This window comes from Gymnoscopelus braueri (assembly GCF_963280865.1).
Source record: "Gymnoscopelus braueri genome assembly, chromosome: 17".
NCBI classification, from domain to species: domain Eukaryota; kingdom Metazoa; phylum Chordata; class Actinopteri; order Myctophiformes; family Myctophidae; genus Gymnoscopelus; species Gymnoscopelus braueri.
Window position 1 is genome coordinate 40481419 of NC_137617.1, and position 24018 is coordinate 40505436.

General features: G+C 41.5%; 1 protein-coding gene across 4 annotated transcripts; it reads right to left on the reverse strand.

Annotated features, from left to right (window-relative positions):
* Window positions 1-8698: 8698 nt before the first annotated feature.
* On the reverse strand, window positions 8699-16859 carry LOC308104700 (GTPase IMAP family member 8-like). Of its 4 annotated transcripts, none has more exons than XM_080455197.1 (10): window positions 16733-16859; window positions 14442-15125; window positions 13515-13995; window positions 12618-12904; window positions 12002-12235; window positions 11765-11908; window positions 10827-10849; window positions 10568-10604; window positions 9950-9994; window positions 8699-9825 (listed from the first exon to the last, which is right to left on the reverse strand). In XM_080455197.1, the coding sequence occupies exons 1-10, from the start codon at window positions 16755-16757 to the stop codon at window positions 9575-9577; spliced, it is 2211 nt and encodes a 736-aa protein (XP_080311323.1). In that variant the 5' UTR covers window positions 16758-16859; the 3' UTR covers window positions 8699-9574. The 4 variants fall into 4 exon arrangements, with proteins under 4 accessions (XP_080311323.1, XP_080311324.1, XP_080311325.1 ...); XM_080455198.1 differs by having other exon boundaries at window positions 9649-9825; window positions 11761-11908; XM_080455199.1 differs by lacking the exons at window positions 10568-10604; window positions 10827-10849 and having other exon boundaries at window positions 9649-9825; window positions 11761-11908.
* Between the last annotated feature and the right edge of the window lie 7159 nt (window positions 16860-24018).

Sequence of the window (24018 nt, forward strand, 5' to 3'; positions counted from 1 at the left end):
ATCAGTCACCAGAACCAAGGACGGGTGTTTTCAATGAATTTAACATGGTTAAAATGCAAATGCAAATACTTTTGTACATTTACTCAAGTAACATTTTTAATACAGGCCTTTTTCCTTGTAACAAAGTATTTCTACATTGTGGTACTCATTTTCAACTCATTTGTGGTACTCATTTTCAACATTGAACTGTCTTTAATACACCTTAGAACTGTTTTTGTGGAAATAAGAAAAAAGTCCCCCCCCCTTCTATTTTGCCTAGAACTGAAGAATTGATTGCGGTCAAGTGATCAGTGACACACGCAGGCTGTACTTTTGGCTCCGCCCCCTCAGCCAAAAGGGGGCCAGTTGATAGGCCAATGCAATGCTGTTACTGTAACCTACTACTGTACTGTGAATGAACCGTGTCATTGTTGTGACATGATGGAGAAAAAAACGGTCCACAGGTTGGGAATTGCTAGGCATTAACTCCTTGTGATGTTTGGTTTCCCACGCGAGGGACCCGGGTTCGATAGGATTCCCCCTCTTGACCTAGCGGGGGAGATGTTTAGCTATAACCCACACGGGGAGCCCCGGGTTCGAGATCTTGGGTGTTACGTTGGTGCCCCTGATCCGGATATGGTTTCCTGGCGGGGAGAGAGGTCAAAGTGGGGTGAAAGTGGCAGAGTAGCTCAGCCTGAAGCCCCTTCGCAAGAGACCCGGGTTCTAATCTGAGTGAAGTAGACAACCACACATATTTTCCCATACACATGGAGTCATCAGCTTCTTTTAAACTGACGGTGAGGAGTTTCACAGGGAGGACGTGAGGTGTGCAGAGGAACACGCTATTCCTCCCATTTCCACTCCCTGATGAACGTAGAGCGGCGACAAAGAATGCCCTCTCCTGCGGGTTTCCCTTCCGCAAACATGGCCAATTGTTGTGTTCATTTGGAGCGCCCGGCCAAGCTACACAGAGGAATCGTATAACCTCAGTCTCCACAGTGGTGGGCAGCAGTGTTCATTTTGAAGTCATTTTAGTCATCTGAAATAGTTTTAGTGGAGTACATCTGCAGTTAATTTAGTAACTAAAATGTATTTTGGCAGGCCTTGATGCTGTCGTAAAATGCCTGATTTATACTTACCTGCATGTGTGCCAAAAACAGCTGATCTACAAGTTCGAAATTCTCAATATATTTAGTCATATACCGGTAGCTTAATTTAGTTTTCGTCAGTGAAAAAAGGTAGAATTTTTTTTGTCTTTAAAAAAGAATGTAACACTGGTGGGCAGGAATTTTACCCCTTCACCACCCATAGACCCCCGCCCCACTAAATCATCCTTTAAGTCTTAAGATGTTGCTGTGCCCCCCCCCCTCTGTTTTGCCTCTTTACATCTCTCTGGGTTCTTCAGAAAACAAACACGTCCTTCCTGGATGCAGTATATTTTAAATTTATGTTCCCTTTGTGGGTATGTGCCCTGCATCCTGTCCTGTGTGTGTGTGTGTGTGTGTGTGTGTGTGTGTGTGTGTGTGTGTGTGTGTGTGTGTGTGTGTGTGTGTGTGTGTGTGTGTGTGTGTGTGTGTGTGTGTGTGTGTGTGTGTGTGTGTGTGTGTGTGTGTCTGTGTGTGTGTGTGTTTGTTTGTTGGCAGTGGAAGAGAAAATAGGTCACTACTCCGACGTATGGTTTTTGGGTTTACGTGCATGTGGGCATGTGTGTGCGTGCGCATGCGTGCGTGCGTGCGTGTGTGCGTGTGTGTGTGTGTGTGTGTGTGTGTGTGTGTACATGCATCACTATACTTCTTCTGGTCCTGACCTTGCAACAACATCATTATTCAAAACCAAACGGGTAATTTGAAAAATGCCACCCTGAGTGAGATGATCAATGCTCTTCTGCTCGGATTCCAAGAGTTATTTTTGACAGCAACTCTTTACTGGGGCCAAACATTGAGCATTATCCCATCCATCCCCGTCACCCTATGATCCTAAACTGTCTGACAGGGATTATGTTTTCGCCCTCTTGATTCTGTGAGTCTGTCTGTGAGCAGCTAATCTCGGGCACCACTGTATCGATCGGCGTGAAACTTTGCGCTGATACTCCCAGTAGGCCAAAGAAGAACCGATTTTCCCACATTAGACTCATGGTGGCTCTAAAACAGGCCGCTTTAAGTTTTGGCCTATGTTATGACCCTGGCCTAGGGGAACCAGGGAACATAGCAAAAACAAGGGAGACGCAGTGTAAAAAGTATACTTAGTATTTATTATTGATCAAAACCCAAATAAACACACTAGAAATAAACAGATGAGGTGTAGAAATCAGTAAAGTCAGTAATGTAATAATGTGTGTATGCATGAGTGTATTATGTGGGTGCGAGTGTTGTATGTATTAATACAAATGTTGGAAGGAGTGCAGGTAAGGGAGGTGCAAAAGTCAGCGATTTGACAGAAAGCTGGGGAGCAGGCTTTTTATAGACGAATCCACAGACGCGCTGCCTGTAGCTGCCTGTAGGCGGCCATTGCTGCGGTGTCGCGGTGCGGAGCGTTGACACCGCAGCTTTGGCTGCCTACAGGCAGCGCGTTTGTGGATTCGTCTATAGGGGCGTGAGCACCCGGGCCCAGGTGCACGCCAATTAGCCTGATGACCTTCATCACTCTGCTCCCCAAGTATAGGAACCAAATAGAAACACAATTAGAAGGGCAAAGCAAACAACTCATAACCAGTGGAGTGAAACATAAGAAGGTGAAATACATATAGCAACTACACATAATACAGGGAACCGTCACACATAAGTCTTGAACCGTAGCTTGTACAAGCAAACATTTCCACCTCCATTTTGTATTTCCTTATTGCTACAATTACAGATTTTGTCCAACCTCACATAAATCGGTAGATATTCTGTCTGGAATTATGTAATCAAGATGAATCAGTCCGATTTTTCAGATTACATTCCGATTGGCTTCTAAAGATTGCAGGAGGGCACCCAAAGTAGAACTTTAGCAGAAAACAGTGTGCCTAAGCGTGTCATTTAAATGCAGGCACCTCTTAGGGCGGTAGGGCAGCAACTAAATGAAACCTTTCAATCCTCTTAACTGTCTAATCATCACTAAACTTGAGTAACCTTTTTAATTTCAAGGACTCCCAGTTTGATATCCATTTAGGCCGTGGATCCCCATTTTGATACCGTTTTGATTCCTGGGACTCCAATGTACACACTATAAAACTAGAAAAAGTGCTCCTCAGAGCACAGGTGTCCGCCAGGTCAGTTAGGTTATTGTGGGCCAGCAATGTTCGAATTCAGTCATTATAGAGGTAAGTGGAATCTGCAGAACATCAGGGATTCATTTTGATGAAGTTATCGCACAGACACAATATGTATGTTGATTTGTGTGTAGAATGTAGAATATAGTTTTGTGTTGTACTGTTAAATGTATTGGCATTTTGTTCAAAGCGAACCAGTCCTGCAAACTTCAGATGCCAATCTCAGCCAATCAGGATGAAATATGAAAAATCAGATATCAGATTTGTCTGGTTCACATGACTATAGAAATAATGTAGTCTGATGTGTTGTTGATGTTTCGAACTTTCGACAAAATCTGTGGGAGTAATATAAAAAAATCTAAATGTGAAATAGTAGTGGGTAACGTGCAAAGTTTCAAGCCGATCAGTCCAGTTATGGGTAAAAACACGAATCGGCCTGTTATAGCACCACCATGAGGCCGATTTGAACAGTTTCACGCCGATCTGTCCAACTGTGCCGGCCAATAGCTGTGTACACGTACAGACGGACACACACACGTGCGGACGGACAGGGTTCGGCCTGGCGGAGACAATGATCAGCGTTCATTTAACTCTGACAGTGTACAAATGGAAACACGGGTCCATTTGGACCCCTGGTGGTCCCCGGACTTGAAGTTGAGCAACAGTGGTCTGAACCTTCCATAATCACAAATTAATACCTCACAGTACTGCTTTTGCACGGTCAGTGGGACCCAGGATTGCCACACAGGGGACTTAACACAATTGAGCAATGATTATCGAAAGAGTGGGCAAAACCAAACCTATATTAAATTGTTCATAGGGTCAATACGAGTAAATAAATATATGATAACCTTTCCACAGAAGCAGCTTTTTCATGGTTATCACACATTTTGTTATTTTCCCCATACGTACAAGACAGGTCAAAAAATAAAATAAAATAAAAAAGAGTTATCATAATGAAACTTCCTGAGTTGATTACTTACATGAAGACAATGATTTATCGTATTACAAGTTTTCTGAAATTGTATATTTAAATATGCAAATTAGGCATTAGGAAAATATACCCACATTTGCATAACTTTCCAGAATCAATATTGGAACATTGGACAAAGCCAGAGTCAACATACTTATTTCATTTTGTTAAGATGTTGGAGTCAAAGGTTTTTAACGAGGGAATATTCAATATCTGGCTCAATTTTGGGGCTCTGGCTCATGGACTAAATGCCTAATTAGCATATTTAAATATACAATTTCAGAAAACTTGTAATACGATAAATCATTGTCTTCATGTAAGTAATCAACTCAGGAAGTTTCATTATGATGACTCCTTTTTAAATTTTGTCATTTTTTCACCTGTCTTGTACGTATGGGGAAAATAACAAAATGTGTGATAACCATGAAAAAGCTGCTCCTGTGGAGAGGTTATCATATATTTATTTACTCGTATTGACCCTATGAACAATTTAATATAGGTATGGTTTTGCCCACTCTTTCGATAATGAAATCTTGTCTGGCTCATGGACTAAATGTGAAAGGGGTGGCATTTCTTCCTCAGCCTAGTGGGAATGTGCGTGTAAAATTTCACGGAAATCGCAAGCTGAGTGCATAATTTGAGGCATTTTGTTCTAAACGGAGCAATCCTGCAAACTTTGGAAGCCAGCCTTAGCCAATGAGGATGGAATATGGGAAATCGGACAGATCCGTGTTCATCACATGGCTATAGAGATACTGTATACCGATTTGGATGACGTTTGGATAAAATCTGTAGGAGTAATATAAATAAATTGGTTTTGCACAAATCGGCCTCCTGGTGGCGCTATAACAGGCCCATGTGAAAAAATTGGGGCAGAGGTTCTGAATTGGCATCCAGGGAGTGTGTGTGCACAGTTTCGCAGCGACCGGGCCAATGGTGCCAGAGATTAGCTGTCCACAGACGGACGGACACACACACGGACGGACGGACGGACGGACGGACGGACGGACGGACAGGGGGTAAAACATAGTCTCTCGCCATGCCTTTCGGCCTGGCGGAGACAATAATGGTTGAAACAAAAGGCAGTGAGTCAAGCAAAACAATAAAGACATAAATAACAACACAGAGATTTAGAAGAAACAAAATCAACTAAAAGCAAGAGTGAAGAAATAAGTCTTGAGCTGTGCTTTAAAACTGTCTACAGAGGGTGCCTGCGTCTTATGTGTAATGGGAATTTATTCCAAGCCGTCGGCATGCACTCAATACTAATATCCAGAAAGCAGGTACATGAGGCTACTACTTTTTCTATCATCATTTGAGTATACTATAAATATTATGGAAATTGGCCCTTCTTATAGATACTGTAGGTTATTTGGGGTGAACACATTGAGCGAACATTTCATTCCATCGTAAAAACAAAAATCCCATCAGAGTCCCTGGCTGGATGCCCAGATAGCGTTTACTGGAGTTATTCTGTGCTTGGGCCAAAGTCCTTAGACGCATTGGGTTGTTATGACAGACATACATCAGAGAAATATGACAGATAAATATAAGATATGCCCCATAAAATCATAACAAATCAATGATTTGGTTTCTTATCGTTAGCCTATACTTTACTAAGGGACACTCTATTGACCGTGAGTTGAAACACTTCCATCTAGAGAGGGATCTTTTTGTCTCCTACCGGAACCGCAGCCTATCGGTCCGCATGGTATCAAATTATTGGCTTAGGAATGCGACCAAAACTAAAAAAATGTTTCATTCTCCATGTCAAGTCTCCATGGGGTGACTAAACGATAGGAAAGATTTTTTCTGTTGTTGAGGGAACTATCCCTTTAAGTATATATATTATATATATATTAAGTATATATATCTCCAAGTATATATATAATTTATAGGAGAGTTGGTTATCAAGCGAGCTCTAATGAAAGAGGCAAAGGCAAACCTGCTCAACTGGTCTGCTCTGCTCACTGTGAACAGACTTGGCACGTGTTGGCATGTGTGTCAAAGGATGTATACAAAATGTTGTTGCTGGGGTTATGAATGGAGCCAAACATGGAGAATGAATCTTAATCGTAGGCAACCAATGGTGACCAGTTATTCAAAAAATATTCTTAAGATTTCACTTTAATCATTACTAACTACCTGCATGTAATTAATCAATAGCTATTATTAGGAAGCAGGGAATTTCAATTGGAATCCATTTCTGTCTATCAGAGCAGAAGAATGTGAAGGAGAAGGAGGTTTCTTCATGGTCAGAGCTGCGGAAGGAGGCTGTCTCATATCCATATCCAGAGCCTGATCCAAGCATGTAGGTAGAGCCATGACTCTAGCCATGCTCTTTTTTTTAATGCTTTCATATAATCACCAATTAGTCCATGCTATTTCTCCCCAAATGTAGTTCCATGCATGTCTCTTGTCTGTTCCAATCTCTCTCTCCAGCAGCATTGAATATTGTCACTTCAGGTCTTTGAAAATCTTCAGTGTCTTCTTGGCTGCCAGATGGACCTGCCCCACATGCTTTCCAAGGGCTTGATTCCCCAACATCCGCACTCCTCTCTTTGAACACTAGATTGGTGTTAACCGGTATGATAGCATGAGGCCCCGGGGGCCAGAGAGAGGTGCAGAGCATAATTTCTGTCTCGAACAGCGCTGGTGTGTCACAAAACGGATACCCCCTGGCCACTACCCAGGTGCTTTGACAAGTGTGACCTTCCTGACACATACTGTTCCCTCTCCCTTCTCACACATGGAAGATATCTGTCCTGCTGTGAATGCGTCTCTACCCAGTATGTTCCCAACTAGATTACTTCCATGATCCTATTGATCCCAACGACAGCACTTTTCCCCCTACATTTTCAAAATGTTCAAGTTGCTGATCTGAAGCTCACCTAGCTTGTAGATATCGATAGCCTCATATCATAATTGCCTAACTCATATTTTCAAGGTTTTCAGGAGAGACAAAACAAAAGAAAATCACTTTCTGCCTAAGTCACCTAGGCATAAAGTAAAAAACGAATTTTGCCTAAGTCATGTTTATCTGCCTTTATTTATAACTCTACTCTACTGTCCTCAGCCTATCAGAATGCTTGTTACATTCAAATCATTTTCATTACATTTCACAATCATTTCTGCCTAAGTCAAAAAGTTTACATAAAAGCACTTTCTGCCTAAGTCATTTTGGAATGTAACAAGCATTCTGATTGGCTTAGGACATATGCAATAAGGCACAATGATGCAGCAGTGTTAGGGGAATAGAGCTAGGCAAAGAAATGTCAATTTGACCAAAAGGTTAGGCAATTATGCTATGAGACTCACGATATGCTTGTTGGCTCAATTGTTGGACAGACAATAGCCAAGGTTTCAGAAAAAAAGAAGAAGAATATTTTCATGTATACAAACTGCTGACCATGCATGCCTTGGTGTATCATGTGTATAAATACTGTAGCCACAAGGAAACAAACAAGATAAAAGCCAGATACCCGACCTAGTCATGACCTGCTGTCTCTTCTAGCCTGTGTGCATCGATGAACTGGATGCACCACAGATGTGTGGTCACACCTCTAGCTCTGAGTCCAATATTTTGACTCGGGCCAGGTGTGACTGCTTAAATAAACCACTCACACACTGCTATGTTTACTATTCATCGTATAACGAAGGGCATAAGTGGTTTAACCCATTAAGACCGGGAACGCATCTGTGTCATTTTTAGATTTCTTTGGCTATTCAAAAAATTGCAGATAAGCTCATAGCGCACTTGTTGATCTGCTATTGTGTTTGAAAAATTGTGAAGGTTTGTGCAAATCTTTGAAGATATAACATTTTTTAAGCGAACATTTGTAACTCAAATCTTCTCTGGGATTCTACCAATGTCTTCTAAATCCTAACAGGTTTTTTATTTTTCAAACTTATGTTGCTATATATCAGTGGTTCTCAAACTTTTTTTTCATGTCAAGGACCCCCAAAATGATATGTATTTGTCCGTGGACCCCCATCTTAAAATGTTTTGTTCCAGGGACCCCAAGAAGCAAAGATTTGTGTTAAAAATGGATATATATATTTTCCAAGATTTGCACAAACTGTTATGGGCAGAGTTCTAGCTCTCTGCTATGATGACTGCTGACTGTGTGAACTTTGAATGTGAGAGAATCTAGATGGATAGATAGATAGATAGATAGATAGATAGATAGATAGATAGATAGATAGATAGATAGATAGATAGATAGATAGATAGATAGATAGATAGATAGATAGATAGATAGATAGATAGATAGATAGATAGATAGATAGATAGATAGAGTAGATAGAAACCTTTATTGATCCCACAGGGGAAATTCAGCTCGCCAGAGACAGCACAGCAGTAAAAGTTAATAATGTTAATAAAAGTCTACAGACATAATATACACACCCTATACAGTCATTCCACCTGGTGCAGAACACAAAGACACCGTCAATAAATAATGAAGAGTATACAGATGTATACACCCTACTGTAGGCAAGGTAAGGCAATTTAATTTATATAACACATTTCAACAACAAGGCAATTCAATGTGCTTTACACAAAACATCAAGAAAAGGAAACACAATAATAAAATAATAAAATGACATTAGGATGCAGAGGAGAAAATAAAAAAGGGAAATAACTCAATCAAAGGCAGCGGCAAACAGAAAGGTCTTTCGTTGTGCTTTAAAATAAATAAGAGTGGCAGCAGACCTGCAGTTTTCTGGGAGTTTGTTCCAGATATGTGGTGCATAAAAACAACATTTTCTAGATCCTGCTGAGACATACACTACAAGTCCTTTAACAACCCATGCTATATTTTGTAGGTGATAGTAGGCTGTCTATTGTTGTGATTGTGTTAATGTGGCTGTTTAAATTTAGGTCAGAGTCCATGACTACGCCAAGGTTTTTGACTTGACTAGAGGTTTTTAAAGATGGGGCGCCATGGTTTTGTACTTTGTGTCTATGTATGAAGTTGACGGTACTTCATTAGACCCCCTGGTGGTGGAGAGACAGAGAGAGAGAGACAGACAGAGAGACAGAGGGACAGAGGGAGAGAGAGAAGTTTACTTTTGGGGGTACCAGATCTTGGGGGCACCCGAGGGTTGTGGCTCTGGGTGTCACTCACTTTGGAGAAGTGGTTAGACAGGTATGAGGGCACTGTCCCTCTGAGTATATTAAATACCAATCCCATTGATATTTGCTTAACCCTGTCTTCTACCCTAATTCAGCAGACAGCAGAATGCCACGACTGACCAATAAGATCAATTGGAATGTACAAACGTAATATAGTGTGTGTGTGCGTGTGTGCGTGTGTGCGTGCGTGCGTGCGTGCGTGCGTGCGTGTATGTGCTGAATTCATCGAGAGGTTTTATCCCAGTAGTTCCTTCATGACATCATATTGATGCTTAACAAGGGCGTTGAACAGGACCTCTGCTAATTCCCTGCTGGTCACACTGTCAAGGATCCTCCTCATGCGCGTTGGGTCTGTGTTCTCAGCACTGACTCTGGCAGCCAATTCAGCGTGGAACCCCCCACTTATCAGATCATCAACGATGGACTCCACGTTCTTGGTTTTGCTGACCAATGCCGGCCGGTTATTCTTGAAAAAAGCCTGTTTGTCTTTACACAAATCAAAGGATAACATGATGTATTAAATAAGCTGTCTCCAGATCGGTATGGTGAAAGAAATAATATTCGTGGATATCTTGTAAAGTGGTACAGGTGATATCTGAAGGGTCTGTACCTGGAACAGAATGGCTGACGTTTGGGATCTTTGGTTGAGGTGGTCCTGTGGATGAGAGCAGTGAAAGGCTTTATTGCAGTGTAGACATTGTTAATATTATAGTTAAAGAGTAAACTATTTAACTCTTTTCTATGTAGGCAGGTTTCTGAGACACAGAGCCCTATTATGTGGGTCTTAATTTGACGTCTTATGCGGTAATTAGGTGATAACGCCACGATCTTATGCGCAGTCCCTATTATGGAAGTCGCGCTGAACGCAAACACCTAAGGAATAAAACCTGCCAGCATATTTTAGGCATGGGGGAGTGTTTATATGTTAATTAAGGGTGCAATGCGGTATCTGCTATTTTGCCCCTTGACTTAAAAAGACTTAGATACCGCTAAGACGTGGTGAGACCAAATGGGTGAAGTTGTCCTTTAATGTTTTTAAACAGCCCCCCAACCAGTTATTACACTGGCCTGGGGCGCAGCCCGAAGAAATAAAAAAGATAAAACATAGGAGAGGACAAAGAAGACTAGACTAGGACAACAAGAAACTCAAGAGTCCTCTCCAGTGAAAAGGTGGGTCTTTAGCATGCTTTGGGGCAGATTTGAGGGAAGTTTGACAGAAAAAGCTCACCTTTTAGTGCATCTAACTGTAGGGTAGCCATACCTTCCTGTTGAACACAGTCATGTTATGTGTGAGTGTTATTGTCATGTCAAAGTCATGTTTTGTATGGTATACTGTACACTACAATGTCTGCTCCAGTTCAGTGCATGTATTAATAAGTACAGCGATGGAAACTAATACGTTTTACCGCTCTCCATTTGTGAGGTGTGTTTTTAGAGTACCGTTACTTTTCAATGTTTTTTGTGAATGTTTCATTACTTCTACTTACGTCCATCTCCTCCTGGTGGGGATCTGGGTGAAAAAAAGATGATAAACAAAATTACATTCTAGAAGATAAAATGTCTTGATGACATTTTATCATCAAGACATTGATGATGAAAGAAAATTAAGAAAATAAACTATGTAACAAAAAAGGCTTATGATAATATGTATAACAAGTTTAATTCAACAATATAATATCCACAACCACAAATAACCTTTACGTCATCAAACAAAACATTAATCGCATAATCTTAAGCTTTATGTTAACCACAGACCTTATATACTGCAGACATTGGACATTCTGTTCATTCATTTTGGCCCGTGGGAATATATTGTGTCCTTGCTTCTGGTCACACTGAATTAAATTCATGGACTTTCCTTTTGGGAAATGTGGACTGTCTCATATGTTTGATATTTATTTTTGATATAACAATTGAACTAGCACATTATTAACCACATTAACTCTGGAATCTTGTTTTTTCCAAGCCTTAAATTTAATAAACAAATACAAACATAAATAAACTAGAAAAAGTGCTCCTCGGAGCACAGGTCTCTCCGCCAGGTCAGGTAGGTTAGTGTGGGCCAGCAATGTTCTGAATTCGCCATTCAGGATGGAATGTGAAAAATCGGATGGAGCGGACGGATCCGTCTTGATCACTTGACTAAAGAGATAATATGTACCGATTTGCGTGATGTTTGGACAACATTTGTTCTCCCATTGGCATCCAGGGAGTACGTGTGCACAGTTTCGCTGGGACAAAGCCAACAGTGCCGGGGATATAGGTGTCCACACACACACACACACACACACACACACACACACACACACACACACACACACACACACACACACACACACACACACACACACACACACACACACACACTCACACACACACACAGGACAGAAGAATGTAAAGGAGATAGGTTAGGTTTCTTACGCACACTTTTCTTCGTGATCGGAGCTGCAGAAAGAGGCTGTCTCATATCCAGAGACTGGACCATATTTGTAGTTAGGGTCTTTCATCCATGATTGTACCTTTTCACAGGATCTCAGTGTCTCTTTAGCACCAGGCTCTGATTGAAAATCTATGGTAAAAGAAAAAAAAAAACATAAAACGGGAGGTTATTATTTATTTATTTAATTATATTTTTTTTACTAAAATGCTTTCATGTAATCACCAATAGTCCATATGTTTCCCCCCAAATTTAGTTCCATGCATGTCTCTCGTCTGTTCCACTCTCTCTCCAGCAGCATTGAATAAGCAGTCAGGTCAGGTCTTTGAACATCTTCAGTTTCTCCTTGGAGACCAAACCTTCTCCACGTCTTCTCCAAGGACTTGGCCTGGTTGTGTCCATGGACCGTTTGCTCCTCCGTCTTTTCAGACACGTCCGACGATGGCTCACGAACCGCCACTGTACAGGAAATACCAAAAACATAATACTAAAATCTGTACTGTAGGAAAGTTACTTCCAAAAATGCATTATATTACACGTGACATATTATGTGGCAATGATGGACAAACTAACTCATCATTGGTGTTCATGAAGTGTAAAAAACTACAAATAACATTTTCTTATGTCTTAAACTTGACATTAACTTTCCTTATATTACTCATTGATAGTAATGAAAGTAGTATTTTTGATAAATGTTTTACAATGTATATGAAAATATGCTAAACGTTTCCATGCTAAGGGCCTCCAAATAGCCATAGGCTCCAGCCCCCCATTGTGAAATGGCTTAATCACAAAAAATTGCAAAAATAGCCAAAATAGACGATCATATCTGGATACTCACTGAAAGGTGGTGTTGTCATACTTCGATTCCCCTTAACGATGTGACGCATTTCCCAGTTTTGGCGATCCCATTCATTGTCGAGTTCTTGGACGACCTCCTTCGCAGCTTCATCGTCCCTGCTGTCTCCGACACCTTTGCCCCCTGTCTCAGTACGAGGTTCCTCTTCTCTCTCAGGTTCAGCGCTTAGATAGAAGAAGTGGTTCCCAGCCAACATCTCCTCCATCATCTCCAGCAGCTCTGTGACCTGAGTTCTGTCTGCCTTGTTCTTGCTGTAGAGGCAGTGATACCTGCATGGTTCCATTTACAAAGAAAAAAGAAAAAAACGCTGGTTAAAAAAACGCTATCAACCACTATCATTGTAAATGAAAAATAAATGTGAACAAATATTTTTTTTTGGAAAGAAATTGAAAAAGTTTGACATAACTGCCAAAGACGTTTATAAACGTCTTTGAGAAATTAGCTGTTGCCTGCCAAAGATGTTTATAAACGTAAAAAAAAAAAAAAAAAAACTATATAAGGAGATAACAATTTCCAAAGATTTGCTGCTCCATTCACTTTAATGTTAAAATTCAAACGGACAAACAATTCACATTGTTTTTTGGTTTAAAACTACTGGTTTTGAGCTATTTTCAAACATCAAACAACACATGTCAACGAGGTCACAATGACCAGGGTTGAAAACCCTGGCAGAGGCTACAGACTGCTCTAAAAAAACTCTGGCAGTCTAAGAGTTAACTTTATGTTTTGCCCCAATTAGGCATTTTTTATTGTGATAGTATCAAAGATAAATATCAAACATATCAACAGTCTACATTTCCAAAGAAGTAAATCTGACCAGAAGCAGGGATGATAAAAACATATCCGCAGAGGGGGGATATCAAAAGCAGAGGTGCATACCTGTTTCCACATCGCTCGATGAGCTCGATGAGAGGCTTTCCTTCACTGGCGATGTGATGCTCAACGGTTTTGTCTCCGAGGTACTCTCCAAATGTCAACACCACTATGACATGTCTCCACACTCTCTCCCCCAGCAGCTTCATGTTGTCCAACGTGATCTCCAGCTGTTCCTCTGTGAACGACGTGTCCGGGGTAAACATCAGCAAAATGACATTTGGCGACGGAGAGCACAGAGAAACCGCCCTTATGACCTCTGACTTCACAGATGGAGACGTAAACAGTGCGGGGAAGAATTTCCACCATCCAGGAGTGTCCACGACGGTGACCTTTCTCCCAGCCACCTCACCACTTCGCCCTGCGGATTTAAGCGTTCTGCAGCCAGCCTGGAACTCCTCAGCATTCAGAATGGTGTTTCCAGCATCGCTCTTCCCAGCAAACACCCATCCCAGCAACAGAATTCTCAGCTCAGGTCGCTCTCCTCCTGTGTGATCAAAAACAGTAGCTATGAATTTCCCAGTTCTATTCCATTGTAATTTTCTCTGCCAGGCCGAAGGCTGGGGACGGAGATTATGTTTTCGCCCCTGTCTGTGTCTGTCTGTCTGTCCGTCTGGAGCTAATCTCGCAACCCGCTGGACCGGTCAAACACACACGCAGCGAATCTTTCAAATTGTCCTCATGGTGGTGCTGTACCAGCCACCTTTACCTGTAACTCTGTAACCGTAGGATGTGCAATCAAATTTGTGTGTGTCCGTCTGTCCGCTGGACCAATTAGTGTCAAACTTTGCATGCACAATCCCTTTAGGCAAAGCCCACAAGCCCTGGTTAGGCCACCCAGCCTGGCAGAGATATGTGCTCCGCAGAGCACCCCTTTCTAGTTGCCCATGGATTTCGATCTTCCAAACACCCCAAAATTACAAATTAACTCACCTGTTATGAGACCTCTGAGTTTGCATTTTTGGGTTTGAGAGGTCAACTTCATGTCGGCGGCTTTCTGTACTACCTCCCGTCTCTTGTCCTCGGCGCTCTGCATCAGCTTGCCGTCACTCTCATAACGGCAGCCTCCGTTGCCGGACACCATGGCGTCGATTTTGTCAAGCAGCTCTTTGACCTTAGCGTCGCTGTTCATGTCTTCATTGCAGAGGACGTGATACCTGTTGCCGCATTGCCGCATGAGCGACTGAAGCGGGACCCCTTCACTTTGAATGTAGTCATCGATGGCTGCGTGGGCCAGTCCCGAGCAAAACACGATTATGGTGTGGTCCCATACGTTTTCGCCGTAGAGGGTTTGCAAATGCTCTACCGTTGCCCTCTTGTAGCTCTCTTTGAATACTAAGTTGGTGTTAACCACCAGTATGAAAGCATGAGGCCCAGGGGGACAGAGAGAGGTGCAGAGCGTCATTTCTGTCTTGAACAGCGCTGGTGTGTCACACAGAGGATACCCCCTGAACCACCCAGGTGCTTTGACAAGTGTGACCTTCCTGCCACATACTGTTCCCTCTCCCTTCTCACTCTCGGAAGATATGTCTGTTGTAAACGCGTCTCTACCCAGGATGATGTTCCCAACCAGATGCTTCCAGGACCCTTTTGATCCCACAAGGACAGCATTCAGTTCTGTTACAGTAAGAGAAAGAGAGAGAGAGAGAGAGAGAGAGAGAGAGAGAGAGAGAGAGAGAGAAAGAGAGATTAGAATTTTCACAATATAATATATAATTTAAATATGTAATATAATATAATATAATATGATACACTTTTAACCACTTTCAACCATGGTGTCCCTATTTTGGGTACAGGCAACATTTGAATAAAAATCTGAATGCAATATCATTGCAGTAAATGGTTAATATTGCTGTAAATGGTTATATATGCAATACATGGTAAAGGTTAATAAATGGTATCGGTTATTCCTGAGCTTAAGTGTCTATATGAAATTCAGCGTAGCCTCTGTTCAACTGTTCATTCAATGTGCATAGCTGTCAGCGCCGGTCGCCAGCTGTCAGTGTCAAAATTCCTCCACCTCCCCGGCCTCCTCCCTGAGGCATTTAGTTCTTGTTGTTAAAAGGATGATTTGTGGATTGTATGTGGTTTTATGGATTGTGCTATGATATGTGGTAGTTTAATTATGTATTGAAGGTTCAATGTTATGTTATGTTTCTTTTTTAACATGCAGTGGAGATGTTTAGGTTGTGAATACATTTAGAAAAATGTGAAAATGACTAGTGAAAAAGCGGGTAGGAGTTTATAAGTTTTACACTTCATCCTACTCCTTTTCGGACATTGTTGTTGTTGTGTTTTGTATTCTATTTGTCTTTTTTTAAATAATGTTCGAAATAAAACTCATTCATTCATTCATTCATGTTATATCTGTATTTCATATTCTGCTCTGGGGGTTTGTGATGAACGCAATATCATTGCAGTAAATGGTTAATATTGCTGCAAATGGTTATATATACAATAGGTAATGGTTAATAAATGGTATTGGTTATTCCTGAGCTGAAGTGTCTAAATGAAGGTCAGTTGTTTTTTTTCCTCAAAACTAAAGCTGTTTTTATTTCCATGTAGCCACAAAATGCCTGCCATGTTTCATGTGGTAGATTAGATAGCACAAGGAAAGAAACAGCATTGCATACCTGACCTGACCTGACCTGTCATGACAGTGGCTGTTTCTCACTCTGTCCCTGAGCAGTGGCGGAAAAAGTGCTCACATTTTTTACTTAAGTAAAAGTAGCAATACTGCAGTATAGAAATATTAGTAAAAGTCCGGAATTCAAAATTTACTTTTGTAAAAGAACAAAAGTCTTGGCATCAAAATATACTTAAAGTACCAAAAGTAAAAGTACTCATTATGCAAAATGTCCCATTTCAAGTTCTCAAAATGTATGAAAATCTTTTGAAAATAGCCGAAATATATAGGGATGAACGTGGTTAATGTATGTTTTGTAATAAATTTAAATCTACAAAGTAACAAGTAACTAAAGTTTTCAAATAATTGTAGTGGAGTAAAAAGTACAATATTTGCCTCTGAGATGTAGTGGCATAGAAGTAAAAGTATTGAACATTGGAAATAGGCCTACTCAAGTAAAGTAAAACGACCTCAAAATTGTACTCAAGTACAGTACTAGAGTACATGTACTTGTACAGATGTGTAGTCACAACTAGCTCTGAGTCCAATTAGTTACGACAAATTAGTATGAGAAAGTGGTCAGATATCAGAGACTGACCTGGTAAAGACGACGCTTCCTCCATGGCTTTCTCAGTTTCCCCCAAATCCAGAGTAGGCTACGTTTAACAGCAGTGAACTGTTTTGGCGCAGATCTAGTTCTTTCTCTCTGTTACGACTATTGGCTGTGTGGACCTTGAATGTGAGAGGATCTTATCGGAAGATCTCTTTATTTATCTAACAAACAGGACTGACAGCATATTTTCACTTACAGGAAATGATTAGGTTGTTTTTTCTCTCTCAAGGTATGTTTAAGGTGTGTTTTGTCTGGTTCAGATTTAGGCAACAGTTTGTTTGTTTGTTTGTTCATTCATTTTGATTCATTTTATTACAGATAGGCCAGTGTAGAGAGAAAGGAAACCAAGGTCAGAGACAGAGGAGAGACAAGCGAGACAAGACAGGTTGGGTTTGAACCCGGGTCGGCTGTGCACTGACTGGCTGAGCCACCAGGCACCCCTAGGCCAGTGGTTCTCAAAGTGGGGTCTGGGGACCCGCAGGGGTCCTTGAGGGGGTTCCAGGGGGGGGCAGCTAAATTAGTTAATAGCATCAAAATCAGTTTAACCCCTTTAACCCTATCTATACTTTGGATATTCAAAAATAGCCGATCTACAAGCTCACAACGTGCTGCAACGTGACGCGTCGTGAGCTTGTACATCAGACAATTTACCAATACCGCTGCTTGTACATTGATTTTTATTCTTTTTGAAAACTTTATACTACGGTAATTATTTCATAATCTTGCGAGGGTCCCTGGCACAATAAAGCATTTTCAGATTGGGGTCTGTGACCAAATACATACATTTTGGGGGGCCTTGGCATGGACATTTTAAGGACCACTGCTGCCCTATAGGCAACATTTTACCTCAGATCTTTAGATTAGGGGGAGGAAAAAAAGAAGGGAAAAAACGTGGAAATGTTCAGTTGTCCTCACTGCCTTGATGTGTACAACATGTCCCCCCACTCTGTTTTAAAGGTCACAGGAAAATAACAAGAAGCAACGAGTGTTGGTGAGGGCGGGACACTAGATCATCAGATATGTCTCCCCAGGGTGTTGGCTTTCACCGTAGCTTTGGTTTAGTGTTGTTGTTAGGTTGTGAGAACTGCCTGTTTTTTAATTTAGGGAGACCCTTGATGTTGTCCTGAGAGTTGTTTTCTAATTAAGGGTGGCGAGGGATGAGAGTGGCGCCTTATAGATGTCACCTCCAAGGCAGTTTCACACCAGAAGTTGTGAAGTTTATTAAACAAGTAGAGAATGATATGGCACTGGTCACATTGCGTCATCAGGAGATATGAATCATAGCAGATACAGGAAGGAGCAGGAAGGAACAGCGATGATATACTACAATGAAATGCATTTCAACGGTTGCATCCCGTAGCTCTGTGTTCACATGGGCACACAGTGTCCTGACATATAGCAGTGGCCAAGGCAATGCACAATACTTCTTGACCACAATGTTAAAATGTATTAGGTTATTAGACAGATGCTAGTTTCATTGTTTACCTTGTATTCTATAGTTTCAATATGTAGGCTACATTATGAAGATTATTATTTTGATAGTAATTGTTTAGACTGGGTTTTGGTTTTACTGACGCACTACACTGTCTCTCTGCATTTGATGTATGTGTTTAGTCCTTATAGTAAGTAGGAACATCTGCTAAATGCCTTAATAGTAAATTCCTACACATTGTGAGTGTATGCTCCGTTGGGAGCTTGTAGATCTGCTTTTTTTTGTTACAATTTTGGACAATTTTGGGGACCCCACATTTAAATTGTTCTGTGTACTGTACCAACTGTACCTCATACTTGGAATACCAATGAAGTGTTTCTGATTCAGGCTCTGATTGTGTGATTATTTGCACAAGCGGTTCATTGACGCAATATGCTAATGTAGCGCTGGAAATGTACCAATATCAACATATCTACCTCCAGTGCGTAGGGGAGGGGCACAGACAGCTCGTCAATATGACCACCTGCGCTCAATATAGGTTCCTTTTTACTTACCTATATGATGATTCACACTAATCCATTTAACCACTTCAATCCTATATACTTAGTTGACCAGGGTCCATGGCTATGTACTTGGTCTGATGATTTTTTTCCCCCTGTAGCCTACACACCATTTGTGGTTTTATATATTTATTTTGTATTTTGTCTGTTCAGTAGGCTACAGCCCACATTTTGGGCAGTTAGTATAGGCCTACTAGTAGCCGTCCAGTCAAGGTTGCTGTATGTTCTGAAATATAGGCCTACAGTAAAATGTATTCAGAGGGTTTCTGCATTTCTGCATGATGTAGTTTGGAATCAGTAGCTTAAAGGTAGCCCAAAAAATTACTTATTTTCTACCAGCGGAGTCTCCGGTAGGACTCTGCAAGTCTCCTACCAGAGACTCTGCCGGTCATCAATTACTGGCTTAGGAATGCGACAAAAACAAAAAGATCTCCATGAATTCAAGGTTTCATGGGGTGTGTAATTGATTGAAAATAAGTATTTTTTTGGGTGAACTACTCCTTTAAGTTCAGAACAAACAATTGAATGACATGTCCCTCATTGCACACAATTGATCCCAAAATGTACTTACCTTTTTATTTTTTTCTTCTTTCCTCCTTTTTTTAAAATTGATGTACAGTAACAGTCACACAATGCAAGGGCCAAGGGGAGATATTCCTGCGATAGTGCTGAGGGTAGTATTAAAGGGACCTGGGGAACTATAGGAGTGCCGTAGTGGTCCTCAGCTCTGGGTGGGTGTTTGTCACGCAGTCAGCCCCTCCGTTGTCCCAGTGCCAGACTGATGATTCCCCCACGGGCTCTCGCTGCGTACGAGTCGGTTCTGACCAGCACCACAAGCCCAGACCCCAGGGAGGGTCTTGGTAATTTGAAATAGGAAAGTGTTAGTGTTTTGTATAGTCCCGTTTGTTGTTTTTGTGTCTGTATGTGTTAGAACTCGTGTGTGTGTGTGTGTGTGTGACCCAGGCGCACAGCAAGGAAGAGGCAAATGGAAGGTTAAAGCCTACAAGGGCAAGTTTATTAACCACAGCTTAACAAGGGGAGAGAAGAGGGGTGTCTGCCCCGACTCAGCTCGGGATCCCGGGTTCTGGAGAGGAGAGGATCAGTGATACATTCACAGAGTATACATTCACAGCGCTGCAACTGCAAAGTTAAGCAGGCTTGAAGCTCTACAAACACTGAAAAGCTTATGTTGGCTGGCTATACTCTACCATACGTAAGGCTGGTTAAGTTCTGGCGCCATATGGCAAGCAGGCCAGGCTCTTGTAGAGTTTCGAGGTGATTGGAGATGAAGGGCAGGTGAGGAGATTGGAGACGGGAGGCAGGTGTGCTCAGATGTGCTGAGGAGCCGTCTTGGGGCGCTGATGACTGCAGAGAGCCCACAGAACATGGATGTGGAGGCGAAGACGGGCTAGACGTAACAGTATGTTTCTTATATGTAGGGTTTTGTCATTTTAGTGTAGAGGTAAAAAGGAGGGGGGACAAATACAGATCCCTGTGGGTCTGAACGAGTACGTATAGTGTTTAATCACTTAAACCATCTGTACTTAGTAAACTGGACATGAAGTGGTTAAATTTACAACCAGATCTGTAGAAAGGGTGGCTGGAAGACAACTGATGGAAGTTGAGGGGAATGTCTAGCCCAGTGAAGGCAGTATGCCCTTTATGCTGTGCATGAGGTTTAGCCTGTTTGTCGAGTGGCTTGTGGGCATGATGGCATGCATTCTAACTTGCTTGTAGCTCGGCCTGTTTGCCCCTAAAGGCTGGTTCTCTAATCATGTGTATCTGTAAGTCTCAAAGCCAGTGTGTCTATGTAACCCAGTGTCAGTTTAAAATTAAATGAACAACACATGTCTTTTAAAAATCTGGAATATCTTTGAAAAATTGTAACTATTTCTAACAAGGTAACAAGTAGCCTACGCCTATTGTTAATTTATGTCACCTGTGTCCTGTTTGCCCCAGCCAATCCTTGTGTTGACTGTTTTTGAGTTCCCTGTGCCTATCCACAAGTTTCCTAGGACGTTGTGGGCATCACTTCCTGTCGATTTCATTGGATATCATTGGATTTCATTGGATTTTATTGGATTTTATTGGATCAAATCGACAGGAAGCGATGCCCACAACGCCCTAGGAAACTTGTGGATAGTTAAGGTTTCTGTCATATGCCTCCTGGTTAGTTGAGTGTTTGATAGTTTGTCATACTATATCAGTGTGTATGGGCTTTAAGCCTGTAACCACCTTATTAGAGAATAAACCCTCACAGTTGAACCATGCTTGCCGCAAGTTGTCCTGCTCAACACTCATTCTTGACGCATATTAATTTGGGGGTTCTTGACATGGAAAAAGTCTGAGAACCACTGGAGGGGATTGTGCCTAGCCAGGTGGGACAGCATTGTTTTGATTGTGGATGATGATTATTGCAGTGCATGCCCCGTCTACAGCACCTGCACTGTGAGATGATTTGGTGTGCTGTGCAATGTAGGGAGGGTTTCTGCCTAGCCATGTGTGACAGACCTGTTTTGATTTAGGATAATGATTATTGCAGTACATGCCTGTCTTTTGCACACACACACACACACACACACACACACACACACACACACACACACACACACACACACACACACACACACACACACACACACACACACACACACACACACGCGCGCGCACACGCACAGAAACTCATTACGTAACACCAAACCACAAATTCTATTGAGACATTTCCACTGCACAATTGTCGTTTTTTGACAAAAGGCCAAGTCTCATTGTTGTCCATTTTTTTTTCATCCCTTGTCCCACAGGCTGCACTATCATCACTACATCCCTCTTAATGTCGTCTTGTTCTTTTCCATCCTACCAGCACTTCAGAGCCAGGCTTCTCAGAACCCTGCCTGCTTTCCTCGTCCTTTCCAACATAGGGATATTCATCCCTATACATCCCATACTGCAGTACTGTACGTATGCTGATGGCACGCACCCCGTGCCTCCATTTCCCTCTCTGTTGTCGCTCTTCTTTCTGACAGTTGGCGCCTTTGGGCTCTCCTAGCACATTATCTTTACGTATACGTATTTGGAATCTAGCAGCGATGTGGGAGAATTAAATTAAATTGCATGTTTTCACCTCTGTGAAAAAGGAATCCATTTAATTCCGTGCAGGTATACAGTAGTTTGATGTGCTATCTCAACACAACTGGCAGCCTGGCGCCCATGTGCACAACATGCACACACGCACGCACACACACACGCATCCATGCACGCATGCACTCACGCACACACTCACATTACTGCGCAGCAATAAGCATCCTAATCATCATGTAGCATGTGTTTCTCTCCTGAGTACAGGTCTTCTCGTATCCACTTAAAGGTAGGGTAAGTGATATTTTTTGGTTAAAACAAAAAGTATTTTGTTAAAAGGTTAAAATACTATATTCTGATAGTAATCATTGCTATAGAGTGTTTGTTCAGTAACAGATGTCTCCCTGTCTCTCCAGCTCTTTAATAAACAGAAAATACATTTTTCAGTAGGTGTCAAAATCTCAGCCAATCAGGAGAAAGTACCCATTTTTAAGCTTAATTTGTATAGTGTTCCAGTTAAAATTTTGTCTGCTCATTTCTTAGTGTCATCACTTCCAATTTCACTTGTTTAATCTATATCCTGATTGAGTTCTCTGTCCTGGTTGGATAAAATTGGAAATGAAACAAAAAAACTACAAAATACATTTTCTGTTTTATAAAGAGCTGGAGAGACATGGAGACTCTTTATATGGACAGGACACTCTATAGTAACGAGCACTATCAGAACATAGACCCATTTTGCAATTATTTGAATAATTGCAAATCACTTACCCTACCTTTAAGTATATTACACATAAACAGACCTGGGACCTGAGGTGATAGAATCAGAACCAACCCTGACCCAAATGACATGAATAGAACATGGATTCATACAGGTCTCGAGCATTGTCAGGTATTTTGTCAGGTATTATTTTTTCGGGAAGACCGGTGAGACCTCTAATTTGGATCCGGTCCACTCAACATATTGCCCATCTGCCCACTCTGGAAGGGAGTCCCCCGTTTTAGCATCCATCCCAATGTTTCTTCCTATCTTTAGCCCATCAATGGTTTTGTAGGGAGTTTCTCCTTGCCCGATCGAGTGTCTATGGACAGCGTTTGTTTTCCTTGGACCCGTAGCCACTTGAACCCCAGCATTGGTATTGTGGGGTAAGCTTCAGCTGAGAATAGCAGATCGACAAGCTCACAACACGATGCAACGTGTCGCGTTGTGAGCTTGTCGATCGGTTGTGAGCTTGTCGATCGGTTATTTTCAGCTGAAGCTTTCCCGACAATAACAGAAAATGGACCGAAAACACACTAGTTTTAAGCCCCGAGGGACTCCCATATGGGGTTTAAGTGGTTAAAAGCCTTTTGAGACCGTGACAGTCATTATTTAATACATTCAAAATGCAAATGTGTAACGCGCAACCAATATGTAAATGGCACTGATATTGATCTCTCTGTCTCCATCCACTCAATACGTAAAGTAAATTAAGTCTGTTGAAAGTTATGTAAGCCTCATCATCACTGCTCACCCGTGTCGATGCAGCTGATAATCCAGAGTCATTCTTTTGGGGGATTTCACAGAGAAGACATAACAACCATGACATAACAACGCCAAAGTCTCCGGGGTCAGTGACCCTTCCCGGGAAGGTCAACTCTTCACCACCACAATCATTTCACAATTTTTCAACAAAAAGCCCTTCATCGATTTTGACAAAGTGGTTTTCTGCCTAGTGGATATACTGTATGTATGTACAGTCAGTGGTGTAAAGTAACTAAGTACATGTACTCAAGTACTGTTCTTATGTAAAATGTTGAGGTTTTTAATTTGTTAAGTATTTACAGGTTTCAATAGTTTTACTTCTACCCCACTAAACATCTCAGAGGACAATATTGGACTTTTACTCCATTACAATTATATGAAAACGTTCAAGCTCACAGTGAGCTTGTAGATATGCTATTTTCAAATGGCAGAAATATATATATATTTGTAGGGCTGAAGTGGGGAGTGTGTGTTGTAATAACAATTCAAATCTACAAAGTAACTAGTAACTTACGTTTTAATTGTTGTGGGGTAGACGTAAAAGTATTGAAAATTGTAAATACTGAACAAAGTAAAAACCTCAAAATTGTACATAAGTACAGAACTTGAGTACATGTACTTGACTGTATACAGCATATCCATATTTTTTTATTTCACTAGGCAGAAAACCACTTTGTCA